General features: G+C 39.3%; 1 protein-coding gene across 14 annotated transcripts in view; it reads right to left on the bottom strand.

Annotated features, from left to right (window-relative positions):
• Positions 1-696: 696 nt before the first annotated feature.
• Positions 697-21,719, bottom strand: part of LOC145346583 (band 4.1-like protein 3) — a 191,912-nt gene continuing 170,889 nt past the window's right edge. For 8 of the 14 annotated variants that reach the window (XM_080194034.1, XM_080194021.1, XM_080194020.1 and 5 more), the window contains 8 exons: positions 20,170-20,412; positions 19,534-19,656; positions 15,795-16,211; positions 11,097-11,225; positions 9,314-9,412; positions 5,531-5,611; positions 4,725-4,841; positions 697-1,947 (listed from right to left, as the gene is read on the bottom strand). In XM_080194034.1, the coding sequence (XP_080050160.1) occupies positions 4,731-4,841; positions 5,531-5,611; positions 9,314-9,412; positions 11,097-11,225; positions 15,795-16,211; positions 19,534-19,656; positions 20,170-20,412 (1,203 nt within the window). In that variant the 3' untranslated portion in view covers positions 697-1,947; positions 4,725-4,730. The remainder of the gene's footprint in view (positions 1,948-4,724; positions 4,842-5,530; positions 5,612-9,313; positions 9,413-11,096; positions 11,226-15,794; positions 16,212-19,533; positions 19,657-20,169; positions 20,413-21,719) is intronic. The other 6 variants (XM_080194030.1, XM_080194031.1, XM_080194026.1 and 3 more) reach the window with 6 other exon arrangements.

Raw genomic sequence — 21,719 nt, 5'->3', positions numbered from 1 at the left:
TGCCTTTAACACAGTAATAATATTTGACGCTATCACATAAGGAAACACTAGAACACATGCTCCACAGCTTGTGTCAAAAAAGTACATTTTAAAGAGCATTTTAAAAACAGAAGTAACGGGAAACAGATTGTTTATGGCCCATAAAGCTGAAACTAAGATCATAATGATGGAGTGATGAAAACTGGGAATGCACAATAGACCAGAACTGGAAAATGTTGAGAAATTGGGAAGGACATATAGCTCAAGAAGATTACAGAAGAGAGGGATCTGACTGCAAATATGAGAATTTTAAATTTTAGGCCTTGTCCAGCTGGGAATCAATATGGGCACTTTTATGGGAGGATGGGTAAATGGGGCTTGATGGGTGTAGGTACAAGAAGCAGACATTTCAATGAGCTCAGGTTTACAAAGGGTGCAAGGTAACCATGTGAACACAGGAATGCTCTGCGCACAAATCCAATTCTGCACATGATGCTATGCAAAAAGCTCATCCAAAGTTGGGTCTTGAGCCTTAGTTAAATGAGACTGGGAAGTTGCACACTATCCCTATATGTCTCAGGTACCTATGGAAGCAGATGTAAACTTTTGGTCACTGCTGGCTGTGACCTATGGTTGGGTCCTGAGAAAGTTGAAGGTGAGAATTTCCAAATATTATAATAGAAAATTCAATAAGTTAACAAATTAAGACACAGCAGATTGTTGGTGCCTTTACCACTTTTATTTCACCATGAAGAAACATACATTCAACATTTATTACATTGCAGCAAAAAATTTAATGAAAGTATTGTACCCTACAGTTAGCTGTGTGGTCTTCTGTAAATCATAAATGCTTCACGATTTGAAAGCTTTCAATGGAGTTTGCGATTATTTTCTGTTTAGTTTAAGGCTTTGCTCTGAATCTGGAGTCTACGCAGAGTGTTTACAAAGAATCAATGCTGTCATAGTCAATGTTGAAAAATGAGAGGTCACAGGTAGTAAACAGAGAAATTCCTTCTAGAGCAGACACATTCACTTGCAACATAAACCGAGCAAAACAGACTCGGTTTAAAAAGGAATACTGACATCTCCTCTAAGGGAAGTCAACATCTACAACTACTGATGGATTACTCTACCTGGCCTTTTGGTTCTAACTTAAAAAGAATGTGCTCATCTAACAAAACCAAATCATTCAAGTAAAATATATATTTTTATATATATATACTTCTTTAAAAAAAATCTGTTAGGTGACATCAAATTATGCTGACAAAGCACAAGATGCAGCAAAACAAGTTGTTCTAATCTGTGTAAGGTTATTCATGTTTTCACAGGCATTACCATTGTATATCAAGGTTTCCAGTTATAAGCTTCAAGTTGCTTAGTATGATAATAGATATGGACTTGCACTGCCATTGGCACATCTACTGTAAGGTATGACATAATCCCTCAATACAATTAACACTTTTCACCAGCTTTGGGGTGAAAGTTATTTGCTTATAAATGAAACCAAGTACAATTAAAATGACTTACTGCCAACTTATTTATCTTAATATCAGCTATAGTAATTTTTTTAAACTGTCAGAGGATTTTCCTGTTTCTTTTAAAACATTAATGTTTCAATGTATCTTTTGCTGTTTAAAACTGCTGATAAAATGATAACTTAAGAGATGTGGACGCCTTACTATATACGGATTTGGAAAACGCTTTTCTCATTATTTCTTTTTTTGTGACAAAGGTTTATTCTAATCATGCATTATTCATCTGCCATTTGGATATGCTGGAATGAGATTTTTGCCAATGTTCTTATTTAGTGAGAGGGTCCTTGTACAACGTGCTCCAGTATGCTTGGTGTGAAAGGTCATTAGTGGATGGATTCAGGACAAATGAAGTCATGTATATGACTCCATCTAGACTCCAAAATCATTCCTAATGATGTGTATGCATTACTTCTTTGTGAAGACGTGGTTACTCCTGGGAAGGAAAATGAAACAAGCAACCCATTAATAAAACAAGTTAACTAGAGTTATCAATGACTTTGTAGACAAGTATAAAACTGAACAGATTATGCAATATTTGCTTTCAATATTAACTAATGTTAAAAATTGACAGCTTTTAAAAATGACAAATATATTGCAAATCCTATGTTTACAGTTTGATATAATAGAGATATGCAAAAACAAAACTAGAACCCAGCAAGCGGCAGAGGCGTCTCATTTAAAAGAGAAATAGAAAATGCAAACTTCCGAAAAAGTTCATAACAGCAAAATGCAGTGTTGTTATTAGGCAGCCATATAAATCAAAAGAAAACTTTTCAAAAACAAGCAAGAAATTGCAATTTACTTTTAAAATGATGTTCAAAGCTATATCTACTTATGCAATGATAGCATTTTGCATTATTGGATTATAATGAACCAATCTAATGTGCTGTTGCTGCATGATGTGTTTTTAGGTGAGCCAATAGTTTCTCCTTCAGTGCGTTGGATGATTCATGTGATTTTAAAAATATTGACATTTTCTCTCTAAAATCTGGACAGATGGTTTTTTTTTCCAGCAAAGTGCTTTTCATTGACCTGTAATTTGCTGGAACAGCGCCTTTACTCGTGAACATTATTATTAGTTCGACCAGCTGGAGAATTGGGTTACACTGTAACCCAATCCCTCCAGAGGTGAATTTCTAGCTACTTTTTTCTTTTTCCAGTTATTTGCTGGGATAGTACGCTCAGCATCATTTAGACTGTTGTTTGTCCTGATCCTCCAGTGGCTAATTTATTTTTCTGGAGAACTCATTAGAACACATCCCAACGGTGATTCAAATTCTAAAGCTTACAGTCACTGCACTGATCCCACATACTGACAATATAAAGTCAAGATCGATATGGCAATCCTCCAGCTAGAAAACAATGAAAATTTCCAACTAAAGTGCCGTTATCTTCCTTCATCAGAATCAATCTGATTCTATGTGGAAGAGATGATGGTGGACAGTGTGTTGGGGAAAGCAAAGATAATGAAATTCTATTTAGGGGAAAGGTCATGGCAGGCAGAAAAGTTTGGTTTTGTGCTCTAGGAATCTCTGCCAAATTTTCTGGAAGAATATGCCACATGCTGTAGGTACACCATTATTCTGGCAATGTTCCAACAAATTCCAGCCAATATAGATCGGTGTTGAACCATGGGTCAGTTTCAAAATAAGCATTATAAGCTTCATTTTACTAGTTATCTATTGACTTTGAAGAAGAAATAATGACGGGATTTTCTGAACAACCACTGCATGTTTTATGTTGGAGGAGGCAGCCCGCCATTGGCCAGCAGTGGGATCTTCTGGTTCTGCCATTGAATTCACTCCCCTCTGCTGGGAAACCCACCTTTGGTGGCACTGGAAGATCCCACTGGCATAGACGGCTGGAAATTTCCAGCCGAGGACTTTCAATAAGTGAATTTTTATAGAGATATTTCATACATTTAAGCTAGGATTAAAAAAAACACTAAGGGAAAATATCTCTCAATTTTCACATCTTAAATGTGTTGAGATTTAATTAATGATTTCTCACAGCATTTCCCCCTAAATAAATACGGTCAAGACAAATGGGCTTAATACTTTATTAGGTTTTATTCCCAGGTTAAAAAATAAAATGGTTATGGCACTAAGATGATATGATTTAGCACGTGCAAAAGCATCGTAGGAAGTCACACCAGTGAAATCATGGAGGGTGGAAATCACGGTTTCTTCAAATAACCAGAAGCAGGCACACAAATCACTCTTTAACCCATAGTTTGAGATTATACAGTACTTATACGATAATGAACTCCCTAACAAATACTATCTTTAACCTTGTACTGCTCATTATCACATTCTCCTCCATCTCAAGTTGGGAGGACATAGCAAGATAGACATGGACAAACTGCAGATTTATTCAGGATAACAATTAAAGCCAATCTGTAACTGATCAAGTGCCATTCAAGTTTAACTTGAAGCCAAGCCACCAATACCTTGTGGATCCCTTCCACAGCCTACAAATGGCATTCTGTCTTTTAATCCTTCTGGGAAATGTTAAACTTCACTCAACTGCTAGGTTTAAATGTCCATTAGGCCTGAGGTTTGAGCTTGGGCTTTAGTTTACTGTTTAACTAAAACTCAAACATTGAGGTACAAGTAATGTATTAGTGAACTTGTTCTGCTGTTACGAAACAAAATTGAATTGTACTGGATTAGCATCAAACAATTTTATTTTCTCTTACATCCTGTACTCAGTCAGATTTATAACCATTACAATACAAGGTAATAATGTACAAATTAAACCATTAATGGCAGTGATATTGGAAAATGAAGCATTTGAGGAGAAGGGCCAGTTTGTACTACAATCTATTTCCACACACCCCCTTAACCTAATCTCTTGAAGGGAAGTTCTGTGTAAATAGTTTTTTTGATCCCCAAAGTAATCCAGTAAATAATAGAGCCAGATCTGGTACTAATGTAGCTAATTAACTGCACTGATACAGATCTGTTCTTCATAGTGGCCAAATTATATTATGTGCATCTTGCATTGTAATATTTACAATATTTTAAAGCTGTAACATTATGTATTTAAGCAAACATTATATCCTTTAAGTTGTGTTAATAGAGCATCCCAAAGCATTTGCCTATGGGTTATAGAGTTAAAAGCTGCAAATTAAAATCAAAGGTGTGCAGAGAGCACTACGGAATTGCACAGCAGCTTGTAAAGTACCAGGCGGATGCAGTTTGCTCTTACCTGCTGTCAATCATCTCCGTCTTCTGGCGTGATCTCTGTCTCTTTGTGTACCACTACTTTGGTCACAGACATATCAGGGTGCTGCTCTTTGGCCTCTTTAATTGCCTGAGCCAGGGCCTAACCCAAAGAAAGCCCCCCCGAGGTATAAAAAGAGTAGGTGGGACATGCATGATCAGAAGCAGGATGGATATTTATGATGACTTTTTCTCAATTACTTTAATGATGAAAATGATTAAAAGAAAATTTTAAATTTTCTACCAGAAGGAGCAGTATGTCACACATTTGTGTGCTCAACAAAATATTATAAAGCTGACCACATCTCTTTTGAGGGTGTCGATTTTCTTTTAGTTCTGTACGGAAATGGGGCAGTTTAGCCAATCAGTACCACCAGCTTCCACGCTCACTATGGCCTCTGTCAGAAATCTCTATCTTGGTAGTTGCTTAAGATCACTGTAGCTGGAGCTGCTCTCAAACCCCATCATCCTCTTTCCCCCCTCCCCCTAGAAACCACAGCAAACATTCATGAATTGATTTTTTTTAAAGTGTGAAATTTGAAAGCAATTTATTTATTCTGTTCATGGTTTTACCCACAATTTCATTCCATTAATCTACCAGAGGTACCATGTTATGACTTACAGCTCCTTTAACTTGGAATGCAGTTGCTGAATTAAATTACAAAGCATGCTGATTTTAGTGTCTTTTTGTGAGTAGAGTTTCTGTATACTAAATAGGTCTTTTAAATATATAAGCCATTTTACTCAATAGCCTATTTAGATGCATTGTGACCATGCTATGTGTTAACCTACCTGATCATGATCAATGTCAGCATCTCCTGTAATAACAATTCGTTTCTCAATGCGTGTTTCTGAAACTCCTCCTTTCACAGTCTATAAACAGAAAGTCCAGTAGTTAGTCACTTCATGTTACTGAAACTTTCAATTACAGCTAACTTATGGGTAAATTTACTGGCAGGATTCGTACAAAGTCATAGGCTAATCCCTGATTTGTGCTAAACTGGGGTTTCATGATAGGGTTTCCAATATCCTTCCTACAATTGCAGTGTAGAGAAATGCATGCAATAAATTCAGTGTGGCCTAACCAGTGTCTTGTACATTCAAGATCACTTCCATCAAGGCTACTATGTATAAAATCAGATTAACCTTTTTTGAAAGCTTTTTCTATTGGCAGTTCTATTTTTCAAATATAGAAAATACTGGAAGTACTCAGCAGGTTTGATGGTATATGTAGAGAGAAACAGAGTTAACTTTTCAGATCAATTAAAAGTCATTGACCTGGAAAGATAAGTTGGATTCTGCCTCTAACCCTCTGCCAGACCAGTTCAGTATTTTCAGCATTTTCTGTTTTAATTTCAGATTGTCAGCATTCACAGTATTTGTTTTTCAGCTTTCCAAAGATCTGTGCGTATGCACAATAAGAACATTCCAGCCTCCACTCTCAAAACGATCTTACCATTTTAGGTTTACATGTTACTGTTTCCAAGAGACAAAAGTCACAATTCTCTTCACTGATTTGCCGATCCCCCTAGCCTTTTGGCATTCAGCAATCTTTAATGAGTTTACCATAATTTGATTTCAACTAGCTTCAAATCATTCTTCTGGCACCTACAACTAAATATTTGCACAAACTGAAAACAAAAAAAAAATCCAGCACAAATTCCTGAAAAGCATCAGCAAAGAAGATAGCATCAAGTGGTTTATAACTTCTTGGCTTATAATTTTCTCTTTCAGGAGTGGAGCATCTAACATTCTCTCAGCACTTGGCCCAATTCTTGAATCTAAATTTGAAAAGTTAGTGCCTCCACCATTTTCTTCTCAAATCTATTCAGTATTGAGGGACATATCTTCTACTTGTTTAAGTATTTAAATGTGAATGCTGCAGACCTCTCAGCAAAGGAGACCATTTTTTTTCCCTCCTTTATTTTGGATTTTTGTGTAGCCAGATGGAGTTGCCAGAATTCCCATTCCCTGAACTAGAATGCTGCTTCTATAATTTGGAGCAACGCTCCCAGTTCACTGGTGCTACAGTAATGAGGACCAACCATCAGGGCTGCCTGGCTCTTACACTAACAACACTGGGAAGTTGGTATGATCATACTGCGTGCCTGGCAACTGCAGTGTCCAAAATCTAACCCCTACAATTCCACCACCAGTTTATCAAAGCAGCAAAAATATAATTTAAATACATACTGGTCACTGCCAGGGGGTTGGGGAGAGGAGGAGAGGTGTGCATACACACGTCTGAGAGATCAAAAGCAAAGTGAAAGCAAGCCCAATGTAGCGGGACAAAAAATTTAGATCTCTGGGTGAGCAGAGCTGATCTGATAGTTTGACACAGACTAACTGCAAGAGATTGATGCGAGGAGGGTTGTCTCACTTTAGACAGTCCTTCCCAGACAACCAGACATCATTACCACATTGATTGCTGTGTAAACTACCTCCAGGGCTTGAGAACAGTTCCAAAAAAATGATGGTACATTTTAGAATGCGTACATCTACTGGTCACTTGGCTTATACTGAGTTTCAGATACGCAACTGAAATAAGCTCCCTGAAGAGAAATGATATTCCATTCTGCTGCTGCGGCAATCTTATTCATTTCAACAAAGCAGTGACCACAGCTCAAGCTAGTGAGCTCTGCTCAGCAGGAAGAGGTGTGGTGGGGCAGGGGACATGTGGTAATAGGTTTAATGGGTGACACAGCAAACAGGCTTTTAAGCAACGCAGAATGTATATGAAAGAAGGTAGTCTAGTTGTTGGGTGAGGGCTGCAGGAGCCATCAGGCAGCAAAAAGGAGTATGGTTCTGTTTCAGGATTTTAGGACAGGACAGATTATTCTGTTTAAGGAAATAACACAAAAAGTGAGATGGCATTACATGTTATTTTATTATGCAAACTTAAGATATATTGATTGAATGAAGTAACTCTGATCACTCTCATTAGTTATTACATTTCACTTTACTGCGAGATAAAGGAATTAATGAATTGAACCAAATTATGCCTCATTTAGCATTAATTCATTTCACACAGAGACTAAAGAAATTTTCAAACAGATCTCAAGGGTGTTTTATTGTTACACTATTACACTCCTGGGTCCCAGTATGATGTGATTAGATACAGAGCAATGAGTATAAATCTTCTGTCAATATCTTCCCAAGTTTAATGATGTCAACTGCTGTTTTAAATAGACTGACAATCCATAAAATTAATACTACCAACAAGTTGTATTTACATAACTTTTTTTTAAAACGGTAAGACTTTCCAAGGAAGGTCATAGAAACATTATAAAACAAAATTTGACACCAAGCAATACAACAGGATAATAGGGTGGGCGACCATAAGTTCAATAGAGGTTGTTTTAAGGAACCTTTTAAAGGAAGAAAGCAAGGGAGTAAAGGAAGTAAGCAGAGGTTTAGGGAAGAAATTCCAGCATCCAGGGCCTTGGCAGTTGAAGGCATGATTGCCAGTGGCGGAATGTTTGAAATTGAGGGTGCTTAACAGGTCAGAATTGGAGAAGCACAGGTATTGCAGAGGGTTGTAGGGCTAGAGGAGATAGAAAGTGGCCAGGTGATGGAGGGACTTAAACAATGATGAGAATTATAAAATCGATGTGTGATCTAACGGGGAGCCAATGTAAGGAGAATGATGATATACTGCTTCAATGAGATGACATAATTTTAAGATAATCAAGATTAACAACAGAGATATTAATAAGATTCCTTTGCAGAAGATGGTTATAATGTAGAATCATGACCACAAACAGTTGTTGAAGCAAAATCTGGTAAGGAAAGATTAATTGACAACAGTATGTACTGAATAGCAAGCCCAAAGTTGCTTACTAAAGAAGTATTTACTGTAAACCTGCTCCATATTTAATTTTCTCCAATGCCACACTCCCAAGCACATTTACAGCTCCTTCACTGCATTTCATTGATACGCATCCTCTGTGCACTTCAGCTCTGAATGCAACATCGAACTGAAAGCTTTGTGATGGTCAATACCATACCTCAAGCCAATGCAACACTGTCTAGATATAGGTTATTTTACAGAGTACAAATTGGTATGCAGATTACTGACATCTATATTCCTCCAAATTCCAGCATCTCAGTGCTGCAGTTAGGGCTGTGCAAGATGTCAGAATCACAACCTTCAGAAGCTCTGTCCTCAAAGCAGAGATACCCAAGACACATCTAATCAAACACCATAAAGCAGATGTGTAGACTGCATATATGAGTGAAGGAAGATCTTTGCTCATCTCAGGTGCAGGTAGATCTTGCTTTGATCATTATTACAATGCAACCTTTAAATCCCCTGACAACTTTGGTAGAATTCATAGACGGTTTGTATTGCAACATTTTAGAGTATTTTAAGAACATGAAATGTAACAAGGAGGAAAAATAAGCAAAGACAAAGTGAAAAGGAAATCCAAAGGATCATCAGCAATTCAATGGGAATGAAAATCAAACATTTTTCTATTGTATAGTTTGGCTACAAGATTAGTTTTATGTCCAGATAGCAAGTTCAAAATCTATCCTAAAGTAAGTACTCCATTTCTGGAATGAAAATGGAATTACCTTGGTGATGTGTGTAGTGGTTGTGGTACTTGAAGTTTCTGAGGTGATCGTCTGAGCACTCATTAGAACCCCTGGGTCACTGTCAGCACTCGAATCCAACTGACAAAAAGAAATGGAACAGAAACTCATTCATTTTTTTGGTAAATTTCATCAGTATTATAATGAAGTAGAAGCTGTAGCAAGAAAAATGCTTCTCTTTTTTAAATTTCTTCAGCTGTGGGAAAGTTTTGTGAAAAAAAACAAAGTGCACTTTTAATGAACAGAAGTCAAGGTCTCTGTTGGAAGTATGCATTTGTTATTAATTGCTTATGAGAAAGATGGCTCCAGATTCTGAAGCAGATTTGTCCCAAAGGTTAGATTAGAAGCGAGTATTTGAGCTAAACTTCGCAATTAGTTGGAAACTTTTGAACTATAAATCTATGCATATATGTCTATTCCTTTCGTTATCATTTTTGAGTATTATTTGCATTTTCGGAACTCAACTTTAGTATGGACATTCCTTCTTTGCTTGGGCCAACAATGGCCTACTGCATTTGGCTTCCACTCATTTTGCAACATCTTTGGGTCTCCCAGCCATTTACCTTTCAATACTAAAACTATTTCTCCCTGCTGCAGCTTTGCAGCAAGCTCTACTTTTAGAATATTAAGAGGGATATTTCACATTTTTACTAACTCTCTTGCAAATGTTGGCACTAGCTGGCTGCTTTTACTGACTGTACTAATGCTCAGTTAGTTTCAGGCTTCTCCAATGGGCTGCATATAGCCCATGATCATATTTCCCATCCCACTCAGATTTTTAGTGTCTCACGCTAACTGTCTCTCCTCTGCATTCAGAACTACACATCTGCATTTCCTGCCCTGGTTACAGATGTATCATGGCAGCACCATGTAAGCTAGCCACATTGCAGCTTCTGACACTGCCTGCTCATGTTACAACCCAATCCTCTTCAAATCCTTAAGTACAGTTCTTAGTCAAAAGGGTTACTTAGACAATTAAACCATTTGTAATTAAACAAAGTATTGATGTTTCTATTGTATCTTAGATCATCCAGTTTTCACAAGCTACTTTATAACAAATACTTGATATATACTATTCATCACTGTCTGTAAGCAATTTACTAGTAGTTGATAATTAAATTGCGCATCTTTTTAAACATTAACTTCAGGTTTCAGGGAAGAGGGCGGGCGCCGCGGGAAACAGGCCCGCAGAGGGCGGGCGCCGCGGGAAACAGGCCCGCAGAGGGCGGGCGCCGCGGGAAACAGGCCCGCAGAGGGCGGGCGCCGCGGGAAACAGGCCCGCAGAGGGCGGGCGCCGCGGGAAACAGGCCCGCAGAGGGCGGGCGCCGCGGGAAACAGGCCCGCAGAGGGCGGGCGCCGCGGGAAACAGGCCCGCAGAGGGCGGGCGCCGCGGGAAACAGGCCCGCAGAGGGCGGGCGCCGCGGGAAACAGGCCCGCAGAGGGCGGGCGCCGCGGGAAACAGGCCCGCAGAGGGCGGGCGCCGCGGGAAACAGGCCTCAAGGTGATAGTGGTGTGTCGTCTTCTTGAACTACTGCTGTCCATATGTTGTTGGAACACCCACGGAAATGTAAGGAAGAGAGTTCTATGATTTTTACCCAATGAGAGTGAAGGAATCTGCTACAGTTCAGCTATGATCTTATCAAACGGTGGCAAAGGCTCGAGGGGCTGAATGGCCTACTCCTCTTAATTCTATGTTGCATACACATTGAATTGTCATCACAAAAATAAGTCTATGCTGGTCACACAGATTAGCTAAATCTGTTACCTTTGCTGATTCATAGGTGATTGTTTTAGTCTCGGTGTGAACGACAGGTACATCCTTTGTGCAGATTTCCTTTCCATCCTCCTGACACACACTGCCAAAGCTGACCGTTTCAGTTTTCACAACAGGTGGCTAAAAGATAAAAGGACAAACAAATCCTCAAGTGTGAGCAAACCTCATAACATTCTTCATTCTCAGCATTCAGCAACTGATGTTTTCTCAGTACCATACGCAGCATACAAGTTTTAGGGTGCGTTTCCCATGGTTTCCCTTCCTCTTTGGAAAGAGTCCAGGAGTGCCATATGCAAGGATTCCTATTCAAAGCAGACAAGCTTGATGCCCCTAAATTTACAATGGTGCCTTTTCTCTTTGAAATTGGATGGAGTCCATATGTAAACATGAGTCTCCAATAGTTATTTCCAAGAACATAATGCCACAAACCATCAATGCATTTCTGGATCTATTCTGCTTGCCCAGCCATTTATGTTTAGGAAGTCAGGAAAGCTGCAGATTTATAGTTGGCTACACTCCTATAACAATAGCTAAATAGAAAAACAGTGTTGTAGCTTTCTACATTGTTCTCTTCTCTGCAATCAGAATTTCAATTGTGAACAAGGACTGAAAAAGATAGCCTGGATTTTGTGGTCGTAATGAGAGAAAAACCTGTCAAAGTTTGGCTTCAGTCCTCTGAAACCGAACGTAATTTCTGGAGCCAACACGTGAAATTAAATGCAGAAATTCAGAAATGTTAGTAGCTCTCCTCCAGAGGATGTGCCGTCTTGCAGAAGTCCACGCAGACTTCAAACAATTAAAAAGCACTGACCTGATAAGAATTTCCAACTTTTCGTACAGTAATATCATGCAAAAACCTTTGACAATATTATGTCTCAGTGATGAAGTGTAAACTAGATTAATGGCGTACTAAGTTATAACAACTGCCAAACAACCTTACTGGCTCTGGAAACTCATAACCCAAATTCACTATTCTGATAAAATGAATTTGTTACTTTGGTCCTTTTTTTTTAAAAAAAAGCATTTGATATTTTAGCTTCTAATTAAAAAGTGAAGGATAATCAGTGCATTTTATTTCCTGGTTTGCTGTTCTCACTATGTTATTTCATACAATGACCAGTACGCAACCTATTCACTTGGAAAGTGCCCAACAGCAAGTTAAATTGCTGTTGATTTTTGTCCACAAGTTAGTTTAGAAATGACAAAGAAAGCTATGCTTCTTTGACGATTATAGAGATTTTTTTTAAGAGTTCATAGAATCCTACAGTGCAGAAAGAGGCCCTTTGGCCCATCGAGTCTGCACTGAACACAATCCCACCCAGACCCTACCCCCATATCCCTACATATTATACCCACTAATCCCTCTAACCTACACATCCCTAGACACTAAGGGTCAATTTCTTAGCATGGCCAATCAACCTAACCCGCACATCTTTGGACTGTGGGAAGAAACTGGAGTACCCGAAGGAAACCCACGCAGACACGAGGAGAACGTGCAAACTCCACACAGACAGTGACCCGAGCCAGGAATCGAACCCAGGACCCTAGAGCTGTGAAGCAGCAGTGCTAACCACTGTGCTACTGTGCCGCCCAAAGTGACATTTGGTACTGTTCAAACAAAAATTTTAGTTTTTCCTTTTTGTATTGAAAAGGAAAGCTTTTTTTCTCCTTTCAGTTATGTTTTATAGAATGAAGACTTCATTTAAAACAGTGTATTTATTATTTATATATATAAAATATCTGAGCCTATTTTACCATTTAATATGTTCACAACTGATTTTTTACATCTCAATTCCTCTTTCACACGATCTCATATCCCTCAACTCTCAGAGTCTCTCTCAGCAGTGAAGATACTCAACTACGTAGACCCACAGCCTTTGGAATTGAGAACTGCAAAAATTCAGAACTGTTTGAGTAAATTATTTGACTCCTTATCCAGAGACTAAGCTCCTCAGCTTCAGACTCCACTGCCAGGAAAACAACCTCAACTTCTGTCTGGTCAACCCTTCTTGTACGATTCAATGAGATCACCTTTCAAATCTTCTGAGCTTCACGTTACTTAACCTCTCGTCACAGGAATCAATCTCATGATTCTTCACTGTACTGCCTCTAAGTACATCCTTCTTTTGATGGTGGCACAGTGATTAGAACTGCTGCTGCACAGTGCCAGGGACCTGGGTTCAATTCCTGGCTTGGGTCACTATCTGTGTGGTGTTTGCACATTCTCCCTGCGTCTGCCTGGGTTTTCTCCGGGTGCTCCCGTTTCCTCCCACAGCCCAACAATGTGCAGCTTAGGTGCAATGGCCATGCTAAATTCTCCCTCAGTGTACCTGAACAGGCACTAGAGTGTGGTGACTAGGGGATTTTCATAGTAGGTTCATTCAGTGTGAATGTAAGCCTACTTGTGATGAATAAATAAACTTTAAAACTGTGCATATCCAATCACCCTCTGTAAAGTGATTCAAAAATGAAGGGCAAGTTCTTTTTCACTTCCTGCCATATCACAGAAACTGGGCCAAAGAGTGAAAAGGAACATGTAAAATAACACTTGACAATTTAATCTTCTTTCAGACAAATAAAAATAACTTTAAAGGTTTTTACATTATTGAATTAACAGTAATGCAGGTGAGATTTCACACCAAATTGTAGCAAGGTTCCTTACTCTTCTAGTTCAACCCACTTGCAATGAAGTCCACCATGCAAGTGACTTCTTAACAGTTTGCTGTACCTGCATGTGAACTCATGTTCCAGATTTAGAACAAAACACAAACTACACCAAAATCATTAGATGCTTGCATTTTAGAAAAGTGGAGCTGAGTGGTTAGCACTGCTGCCTCACAGCACCAGGGACTTGGGTTCGATTCCCTGTTTGGGACACAGTGTGGAGTCAACATATTTTCCCTCTGTCTGTGGGGGTTTCCTTCGGGTGCTCTGGTTTCCTCCCACAGTCTGAAAGACATGTTGGTTAGGTGCATTGGCCTGCTAAATTCTCCCTCAGTGTACCTCAAAAGGCACCAGAGTGTGGTGACGGCGGGATTTTTACAGTAACTTTATTGCAGTGTTAATAAACCAATAATAAGTAAGAAACTAAATTCAGTCTTTTTTTTTTTGCATAAAATCCCAGCAGTCTACTCTCAGACGTTTTTCTCTTACAAATCTAGGCACAGATTTTGCAGTTGAAATGATGGAAGCAACTTCTGGTGCCTGCACATGTGCAGTTAAACTAGGGAATCCAAAAGTTGCTGTCTGTTGTTCCCTGCTGCTCCAGAAGATGCAAATGTAGATGTCCCCACAGATAGTAATCATCTGGAAATCACAGATGTGGTCGGAAATTCCACTTTTTATGTTAGTTTTGCTGTAAACGTTAAAAATGCTATTGTCTTGATAAATGAGGCTTAGTTGAGTTTTCAAATGGAGTGCTAAGTCATAATGATTGAACAATCTCTCTGGCCCTGAAAGCCTAATTAAGAAATATAAAATTTCTCCACTATGATAAAATTCCCATAGAATTTTAAAATAAAACTATTTTTAAAGTCTGTTTGCCATTTCAACTTCTATCTTAATCTCATGTGCACGACCTAATCTTTATCTTGCATGCTGTAAAGTCATTAGCGAGTGAATGATAACCAATGTTGTATACGTCTTACTTTGCTCTCTGAGAATTTAATGATGCGAATGGCTGCGTAATCAGCTTGATACCATAATTATTACAGGAAACAAAAAGATCCCCTGTAGTTGGCGCCAGTATGAAATTAATATTCATAAGGATGAAATCCACACTGCTGGGGACAGCTTTGAGGTCAGCGAGTACTGGCATTTCACCACTGACCACAAAATCCAGACTATTCTTTTGAGCACAATCTATTGGTTGAATGCACAAAACTTTACTTCAGAAATTGGCCAAAGAAGAGGAAAACAACGTGGAAAAATCATCTGATTGAGTTTAACCCTCTTTTCAGACGAATCAAAGTAATTCTAATCTCTAAAATAATTTTATATTAAAAAAAGTTATAATTTTTTTAAGCCATACTAAACTAAGATTTGAAGATATTTGGTGTTGGTCGAGTCCCTTAATTCAGGGAGGAACTTAAAATTTGAGTTAGATTAACCAAGTGGTGCATTGGTCCCAGACGTTTACAATAAAGTAATTTGATTTTGCAAACAGTGATTATAAAATATCAAAAATAGAAAGCAGCACATCACCCACAAGTTAAGCTAAAAGCACCGCAAGCTTGCAAGAGGCACTTGATTAAAGAAATTGCAGCAGAACAAATAGTAGCATTTCAAAATCAATGGTGAGATGACTGTAGGCACAAGGGGCTCATTTTAACACAGCCCATTCAGGGCAAAAGGCTCAGATATCCATTTTACACTCTGCCTGAATTTACTTTCCAAAGTAGTCGAAAAGCAAAATTCAGCTCTGGGCAGTTCGCAGTTGACCAGTTGTGGTTAAAATGACCCCTTTGGTTTGTAAATAACAAGGACAATAAACATCAGCCTTGCATTAAGTGTGCTTCAAAATCACGACTCAATAGAAATTAACGATAGTCAATCTTTTTGCAGTTCATGCAAGTCAGCTGCTCTGCTGTCTTTTTTCCCATAGGTTTTTGCAAATGTACAAAGAAACAAATAGATTAAATGAGAATGATTAATGGTGACAGTTGGTAAGAGGTGAGGGAAACCAGTTACCTCAAACTGAGGTTTGTCTTCAGATTTATCTGAAGGCTTGCCTATCATTTCAGGCTGTTTCTCCCACCCTTGAACAGAAGCAGATACTTCTGCAACTTCAGTTACTGCATTATCCACTTTGGGACTCGCCATCTCCCTCTTGTCCTCTTTGGTTTCCACGGTCGTCAGGCAACTCAGACCCACTGCATCACCAGATGAGTGAGCTTTGCTCGCCTCTGCTATAGTATCCCACTCAACTCCTGCCAGCTTAGCACATAGAGCGGAAGCATCCTCGCTTGCATGCACATTCATCACATGCTCCTCTTCCATCACCATTGTTTCCTGTATAACCTTCGTCGTCTTCTCCTGTTCATGGGTTTCATGTTGCACTACTTTGGAGCTTACTTCCCAGTTCATTTCAGCTTTCATTTCAGATTTCTAGGGACAAAAAAAAACCTCTGCTATGACAATACGTCGTAAAATGTAATTATTTCACTATAGCAACCAGTAAAGGATTTACAATTGAGGCACAAAAGTCTCAATTTTCTTAAATCCCTATTTGACCCAACTATACATTCATTAAAATTGAACTTAAAAAAATACTTTATCCAGGACACCCAAATAATCAGCAGACCCAAGTACTGTAAAGCCTTAAAATCTCACAGCTTAGTGAGTATAATGCATATTCTGTGTAGGAAGCATACACTGATTTTGTAAAAAAGGTTTTCATCACAGTGCTCCATCTAAAGCATGCTTTCCGTGCAGAATGCATACAAAAGAAATTTTAATGTAAAAATAAAAATGCACAGATAATTTGAGCTTTCTCCAATTATTTTCCTTCTTTTGTCAGCATACTGAAACTGCTCCACTGTAGAATTTTTCACTCAGTTTGTAGGCACGTATTATAAAATCTCTCGCCAGCAACAATCATGAAATTGGCATAGTTTTCAAAGCAGACATTGATTTAAAGAATGCAACATTTCTGCAGTCACAGAACAGATTCTGAATCTGTGGTAAGGAATGGAAATCAGCATCAGCATCACAATTCTTGAAAATGATCTCTGAAAAAAATTTTCAGAGCCACAATGCACATACTGGTAAGTTTTTTTGGAATGAGATAAAGTAGAGAAAGCACAACGCTCTGTAACTTTAAATCAAAAATAAAAAACTAAATGGCAGAAGCTACATACAGTCAAAAACTCTGATATGCAGCCCACCAACTCGAATAGTTTTGTCATCTGCACTTTGGCTGTTGTTAAGTCTTTACTGCAAATCCTGCTGCCTTACTGATCAAGCATGTCAAGTTCATAACAGAAATATTCAGAACCAGTTCTATTATGTACTTGAAATTTTATTTATCTTTGTGGTTATAGATTTTGACAAATTCCAAAGTTTAAGTAACGTGGAGAATATAGGAAGATACTGTGGCAAAGTGGAGTTTCCTTTTTGGAACCTGCTCTTCCATGAAACAAACCCAAATCGAAGCATACATTACCATCCTTAATACTACTAAAATTCAACAATTAGGCTGCTTTCTAAAAAACAAATCAGACTGGATTTCAATAAATTCAAAAATGGTCAAAAGAAAATGAACAGAAATGCGAAGTTGATGACCATGCCATCATGCATTTCAGAAACAGAAGGAATGACCTATCAAAATTATACACACATGCACTGAAATGATAGGCCCAAGAGTTATTGTAGAATCATAGCCTGTCAAGTTTATGCCAGTTCAGTGCAAGAGCAACTCTGCTGGTCTCACTTCCTTGTCCTTTCCTTATAGTCCTGCACATGCATTCCAGTTTCCTTTTGAAAGGGACAATTGAATGTGCCTCCACCATCCTCTCGAGCAGATCTTAACCACTTTCTGCATAAAAAGGTTCTTCCTCATGTTATTTCTTTTGCCAATCTCCTTTAATCAGTGTCCTCTGCTTTCCTCAGAGCTGCTCGTGTCATTATCTTTGTTTGAAGTGCAGCAAGGATCTCATTGCCTCATGCAAACAACATTTCTCTGACACTTCTGGCAAATTTCTGGTGACAAGCAGGAGCAACTCCAAGGAAACTCTCAGCATAAAATCATAAGGAATTTAAAACATGTACTTGTCTGCATTTCTCATCTCTGCACCACAGTGACGCATTATTAACCTGTGTACAAAGTGCTATTGTGGACAATACATTGTGAGGAAACATCCTTACTGTGCACCTTCTCTGTTTAAAAAATAATCTTCTGGCAAAACAGAGAATAAAATGTGTAAAAAAAAATCTAAGATTACCAACATAAAACAATTGCCAGTACAACGGTCTAAATGGTATATTTATTGCAAAAACATGCCATTTAACATTCAAGAAGCCATCTTAAAGCAGAAAATGCAATCCGACAAGATCAAGTGGCTGCAATTGTACGTTGTCACAATCCCACAATGTACTACTTACAGCTTCCGACACAGACACAAATGCAATTGGTAAAGCAATGTGCCTCAGATAATTTCACATTGGATGACTAAGGTGGTAGCTGGAACCATCATTCAAATGAAAGGTGCATTACTTTTAAATCTTACAATGGAAATACTTTATAAACACAGAAGATTGTTTCTTAAACTTACTGGAGTGAAGATAAATTGATTGTGACAAATTAAACATGAAACACTTCACCTGATGAAGGAGTAGCGCTCCAAAAGCTTCTGATTTCAAATAAACCTACTGGACTATAAGCTGGTGTCCTGTGACCTCTCATCTTGTCCACCCCAGTCCAAAACCGGCACCTCCAAATTAAACATGACAGCTCTGTAGCTTCAGAACAGACTTACTACAATTCAAGCACTTGATCACTGGTTCACTGTGAGGAAGCACCAAGTGGAGGCCGGAATATTCCCTACACAGACGGAAATTTGAGGGTCAATCATTCCCAGGTCAGTGTTGCAAACATCCTGGCCCTGGCTGCAGCTTTGAAAGTGACATCTGTAGGGGCCTGGTGAAAGTAGTTCTTAAGAGTAGTTAAGTTTGCCAAAGCCTCCAGGATTAAACTTAATTTCCCAGAATCAAAGAATAACCCACCTCAAGCAACTCAGAAGAAAAAAAAATCAAAAGGGACCATTAGAAAAAGGTGATTTTTGTTTTAAATGAACCCTTCTGTTTATTTGTTATTAAAAAAATTTGAACATGGTAAAGAAGGCAGATTGACTGACAAATCACCCAACTGGGGAATCATTGATATACGGAGGCAGTGCACCATGTGGGTGGGACAGTTGTAGGTTGAAGGATTAAAACCTCCAAGGGTACGTCCAACCAGAGCTAGAAACTCAAAGGATAGATGATGTAAAGCATGAACAGAAGTTAAATAAAATAAAATGGTGTTCACACAAAAAAGGATAGTCCTCTCAGAGGTGGCACTGTGGTTAGCACTGCTGCCTCACAGTGCCAGGCACCCAGGTTCGATTCCCAGCTTGGGTCACTGTCTGTGTGAAGTTTGCATGTTCTCCCCGTGTCTGCATGCGTTTCCTCTGGATGCTCCGGTTTTTTCCCCACATGCTGAAAGACGTGCAGGTTAGGTACATTGACCCAAAGAGGTGCCGGACTGTGACAACTAGGGGAATTTCATGGCAACTTCATTGCAATGTTACTGTAAGCCTTACTTGTGGCTAATAAATAAACTCCAAGTAAAGAAAAACATACTAGCAAACAGTGAGAAAGAAGTGGAACCAACAAAAATGTCTTAAGCCCATCTCAGTGCAATGAATTTCTATAAAGAATAAAAAGACACCTGAGCCCAACTGTAAGATGAGGCAGAAGCCCATTCCTTTGTATCCATTTGTTTTCGTGCTGAATCTATTAGATTGGAGACGTCTACATTTGTTGAAGCAACTTCTGGACCAGACTGCTTTGTCTGTGTAGACACAGAAAGTCAACATATAAAAGCTAACTGGCATACATGATTACGTAAACAGCAGACAGATAAAAGTCTATTCAGATATAAAACGTTGAAGAAGTTAGGAGAGATTAATTAGGATGTATGGAAAAAGCAAAAGGAGGGAATAAGTGTAGAGAAACATACAAAGGATAACAGGTTAAAGCTGAGGAACATCATATTTCAGAGGCTTTGCTCGATTGAAAAGATGTGCAACATAATCGTGAATAAAGTTAGAAGGTGATGGGGCAATCTGCTGAAATGCAATGAGGTGCAGCCTGAATAAGCTTAAAATTTTAAGGGAAGAATGCCTAATTTAACCAAACGATGATGTCAAAAATAAAATGGCAAAAATATCCTAGAGGACCACTGGCTGGGTGCAAGCAAATAGCAGGTAAGCGTAATCGCGGCTTTAGCTGTGTAAGCATACCAAAGCCATGTTGTCTGAAAGTCATGCGGATCTTTAGATTGAGTGGTGGGGGCAACAGTTACCAATAATCTTGATCCCGTTGACTCAGTAAAGTAGTGTGCTGTAGCAATAGTAAACATTGGCTCTTCACCAGTCTTCCATTTGGTCATTGAGGTCTCATACTTCTGCAGTGGGGTTGGGCCCATATAAGAGCTTTCAATTCCTCCTGCAGTCTCTTTAGCTGTCAGGCTACCTTCAGTTTCACCTCTTTTTGTTTCCCCCTTCTTTGAAATGACAGTTGCTTCCAATGTAGACAGCACAATTTTCTGTTTGATAATTTGACAGATGACAAAATCTACCAATCGTTGATCAGATCAATACATTTCATCTTCAACTTTACTTTCTCCACTGACTGGTGTCAAGCATTGCATTATAACGTTAGCATTTCTTTTCTATTGTTGCCTATATTGAAGTTCCTTTCTCACCATTCCCCTCCCGCTTTCCCTCCCTCCATCCATGTTGTTTTTGAAATTTGTAGTCTATAACTTTTTCAGAATGGCAATCTCCAGTGGATTGCAACTCTGGATGGACTTAATTATATTGAAATTGCACAGCTCGTCTCGCCCAACCTTCCTCACTCAGGCTAGGTGAGAAAGGAGCAGTGAAGCGCACCCTCGGCTGCATCATCACAGTGTTAACTGGGGAATATAGAAGGAAGGCGTGCTCCCTTTTGACGACATAGGGACAATTTAAAGGGAGAAGGTAGCTGGTGGTTCAGACATTGATGGGGAAGACACGGTTTTTGGAAGGGGCAGGGTTAGGTTTTGGATTGGGTGGAGATGTGGGCTTGATTGGGATGAAGGGTTGAGGGTTCCTGGGTGTGGTCACGGGTGGTGTGCAGAATCCCCTGAGGGATGGGGGAAGAATCATAGGAACACTACAATGCAGAAAGAGGCCCTTCAGCCCATCAGGTCTACACCGAACACAATTCCACCCAGGGCCTACCCCCATATGCCTACATATTATGCCCACTAATCCCTCTAACCTACACATCCCTGGATACTAAGGGGCAATTTCTTAGCACGGCCAATCAACCTAACCCGCACATCTTTGGACTGTGGGAGGAAACCGGATTACCCGGAGGAAACCCACACAGACACGAGGAGAATGTGCAAACTCCACACAGTGACCCGAGCTGGGAATCGAACCCAGGACCCTGGAACTGTGAAGCAGCAGTGCTAACCACTGTGCTACCGTGCCGGGGGGTGCGGGCGGGCGGTAATGGGTGTGCAGGGTGTCCCATGCAAAGTTGGGTCTGGGTTTTTGAAGTACCTACTCTGGAGCTGGAATTGATTTTTTTCCTTCCAACAGAGTAACTATCAGGGTAAAATTAGCAGAATCGCCTAGTGTTATTGATTCAAATCACTGCTGTCGGATAGTTCCCAGCCCAGCACAATTGTCCAGAGGAAGTCAGCACTTCTGGGCAATTGCTGGGGAAACCCTCATGTGGGAACTTCTGTAGGGATTCCCCAGTGTACCATTAGGATATCCCCCAAAAGTGTCACTGGAAAACCAGGAAGATATTGGCCTGTGTCTCATTAGATGCCAGTCATCTGGAGTGGGTTGAGAAGTA

Source organism: Carcharhinus amblyrhynchos, chromosome 8, assembly GCF_965287045.1.
Source record: "Carcharhinus amblyrhynchos chromosome 8, sCarAmb.v2.hapA, whole genome shotgun sequence".
In the NCBI taxonomy this organism is placed as follows: Eukaryota; Metazoa; Chordata; class Chondrichthyes; order Carcharhiniformes; family Carcharhinidae; genus Carcharhinus; species Carcharhinus amblyrhynchos.
This window is presented reverse-complemented; position numbering and strand designations above follow the sequence as displayed.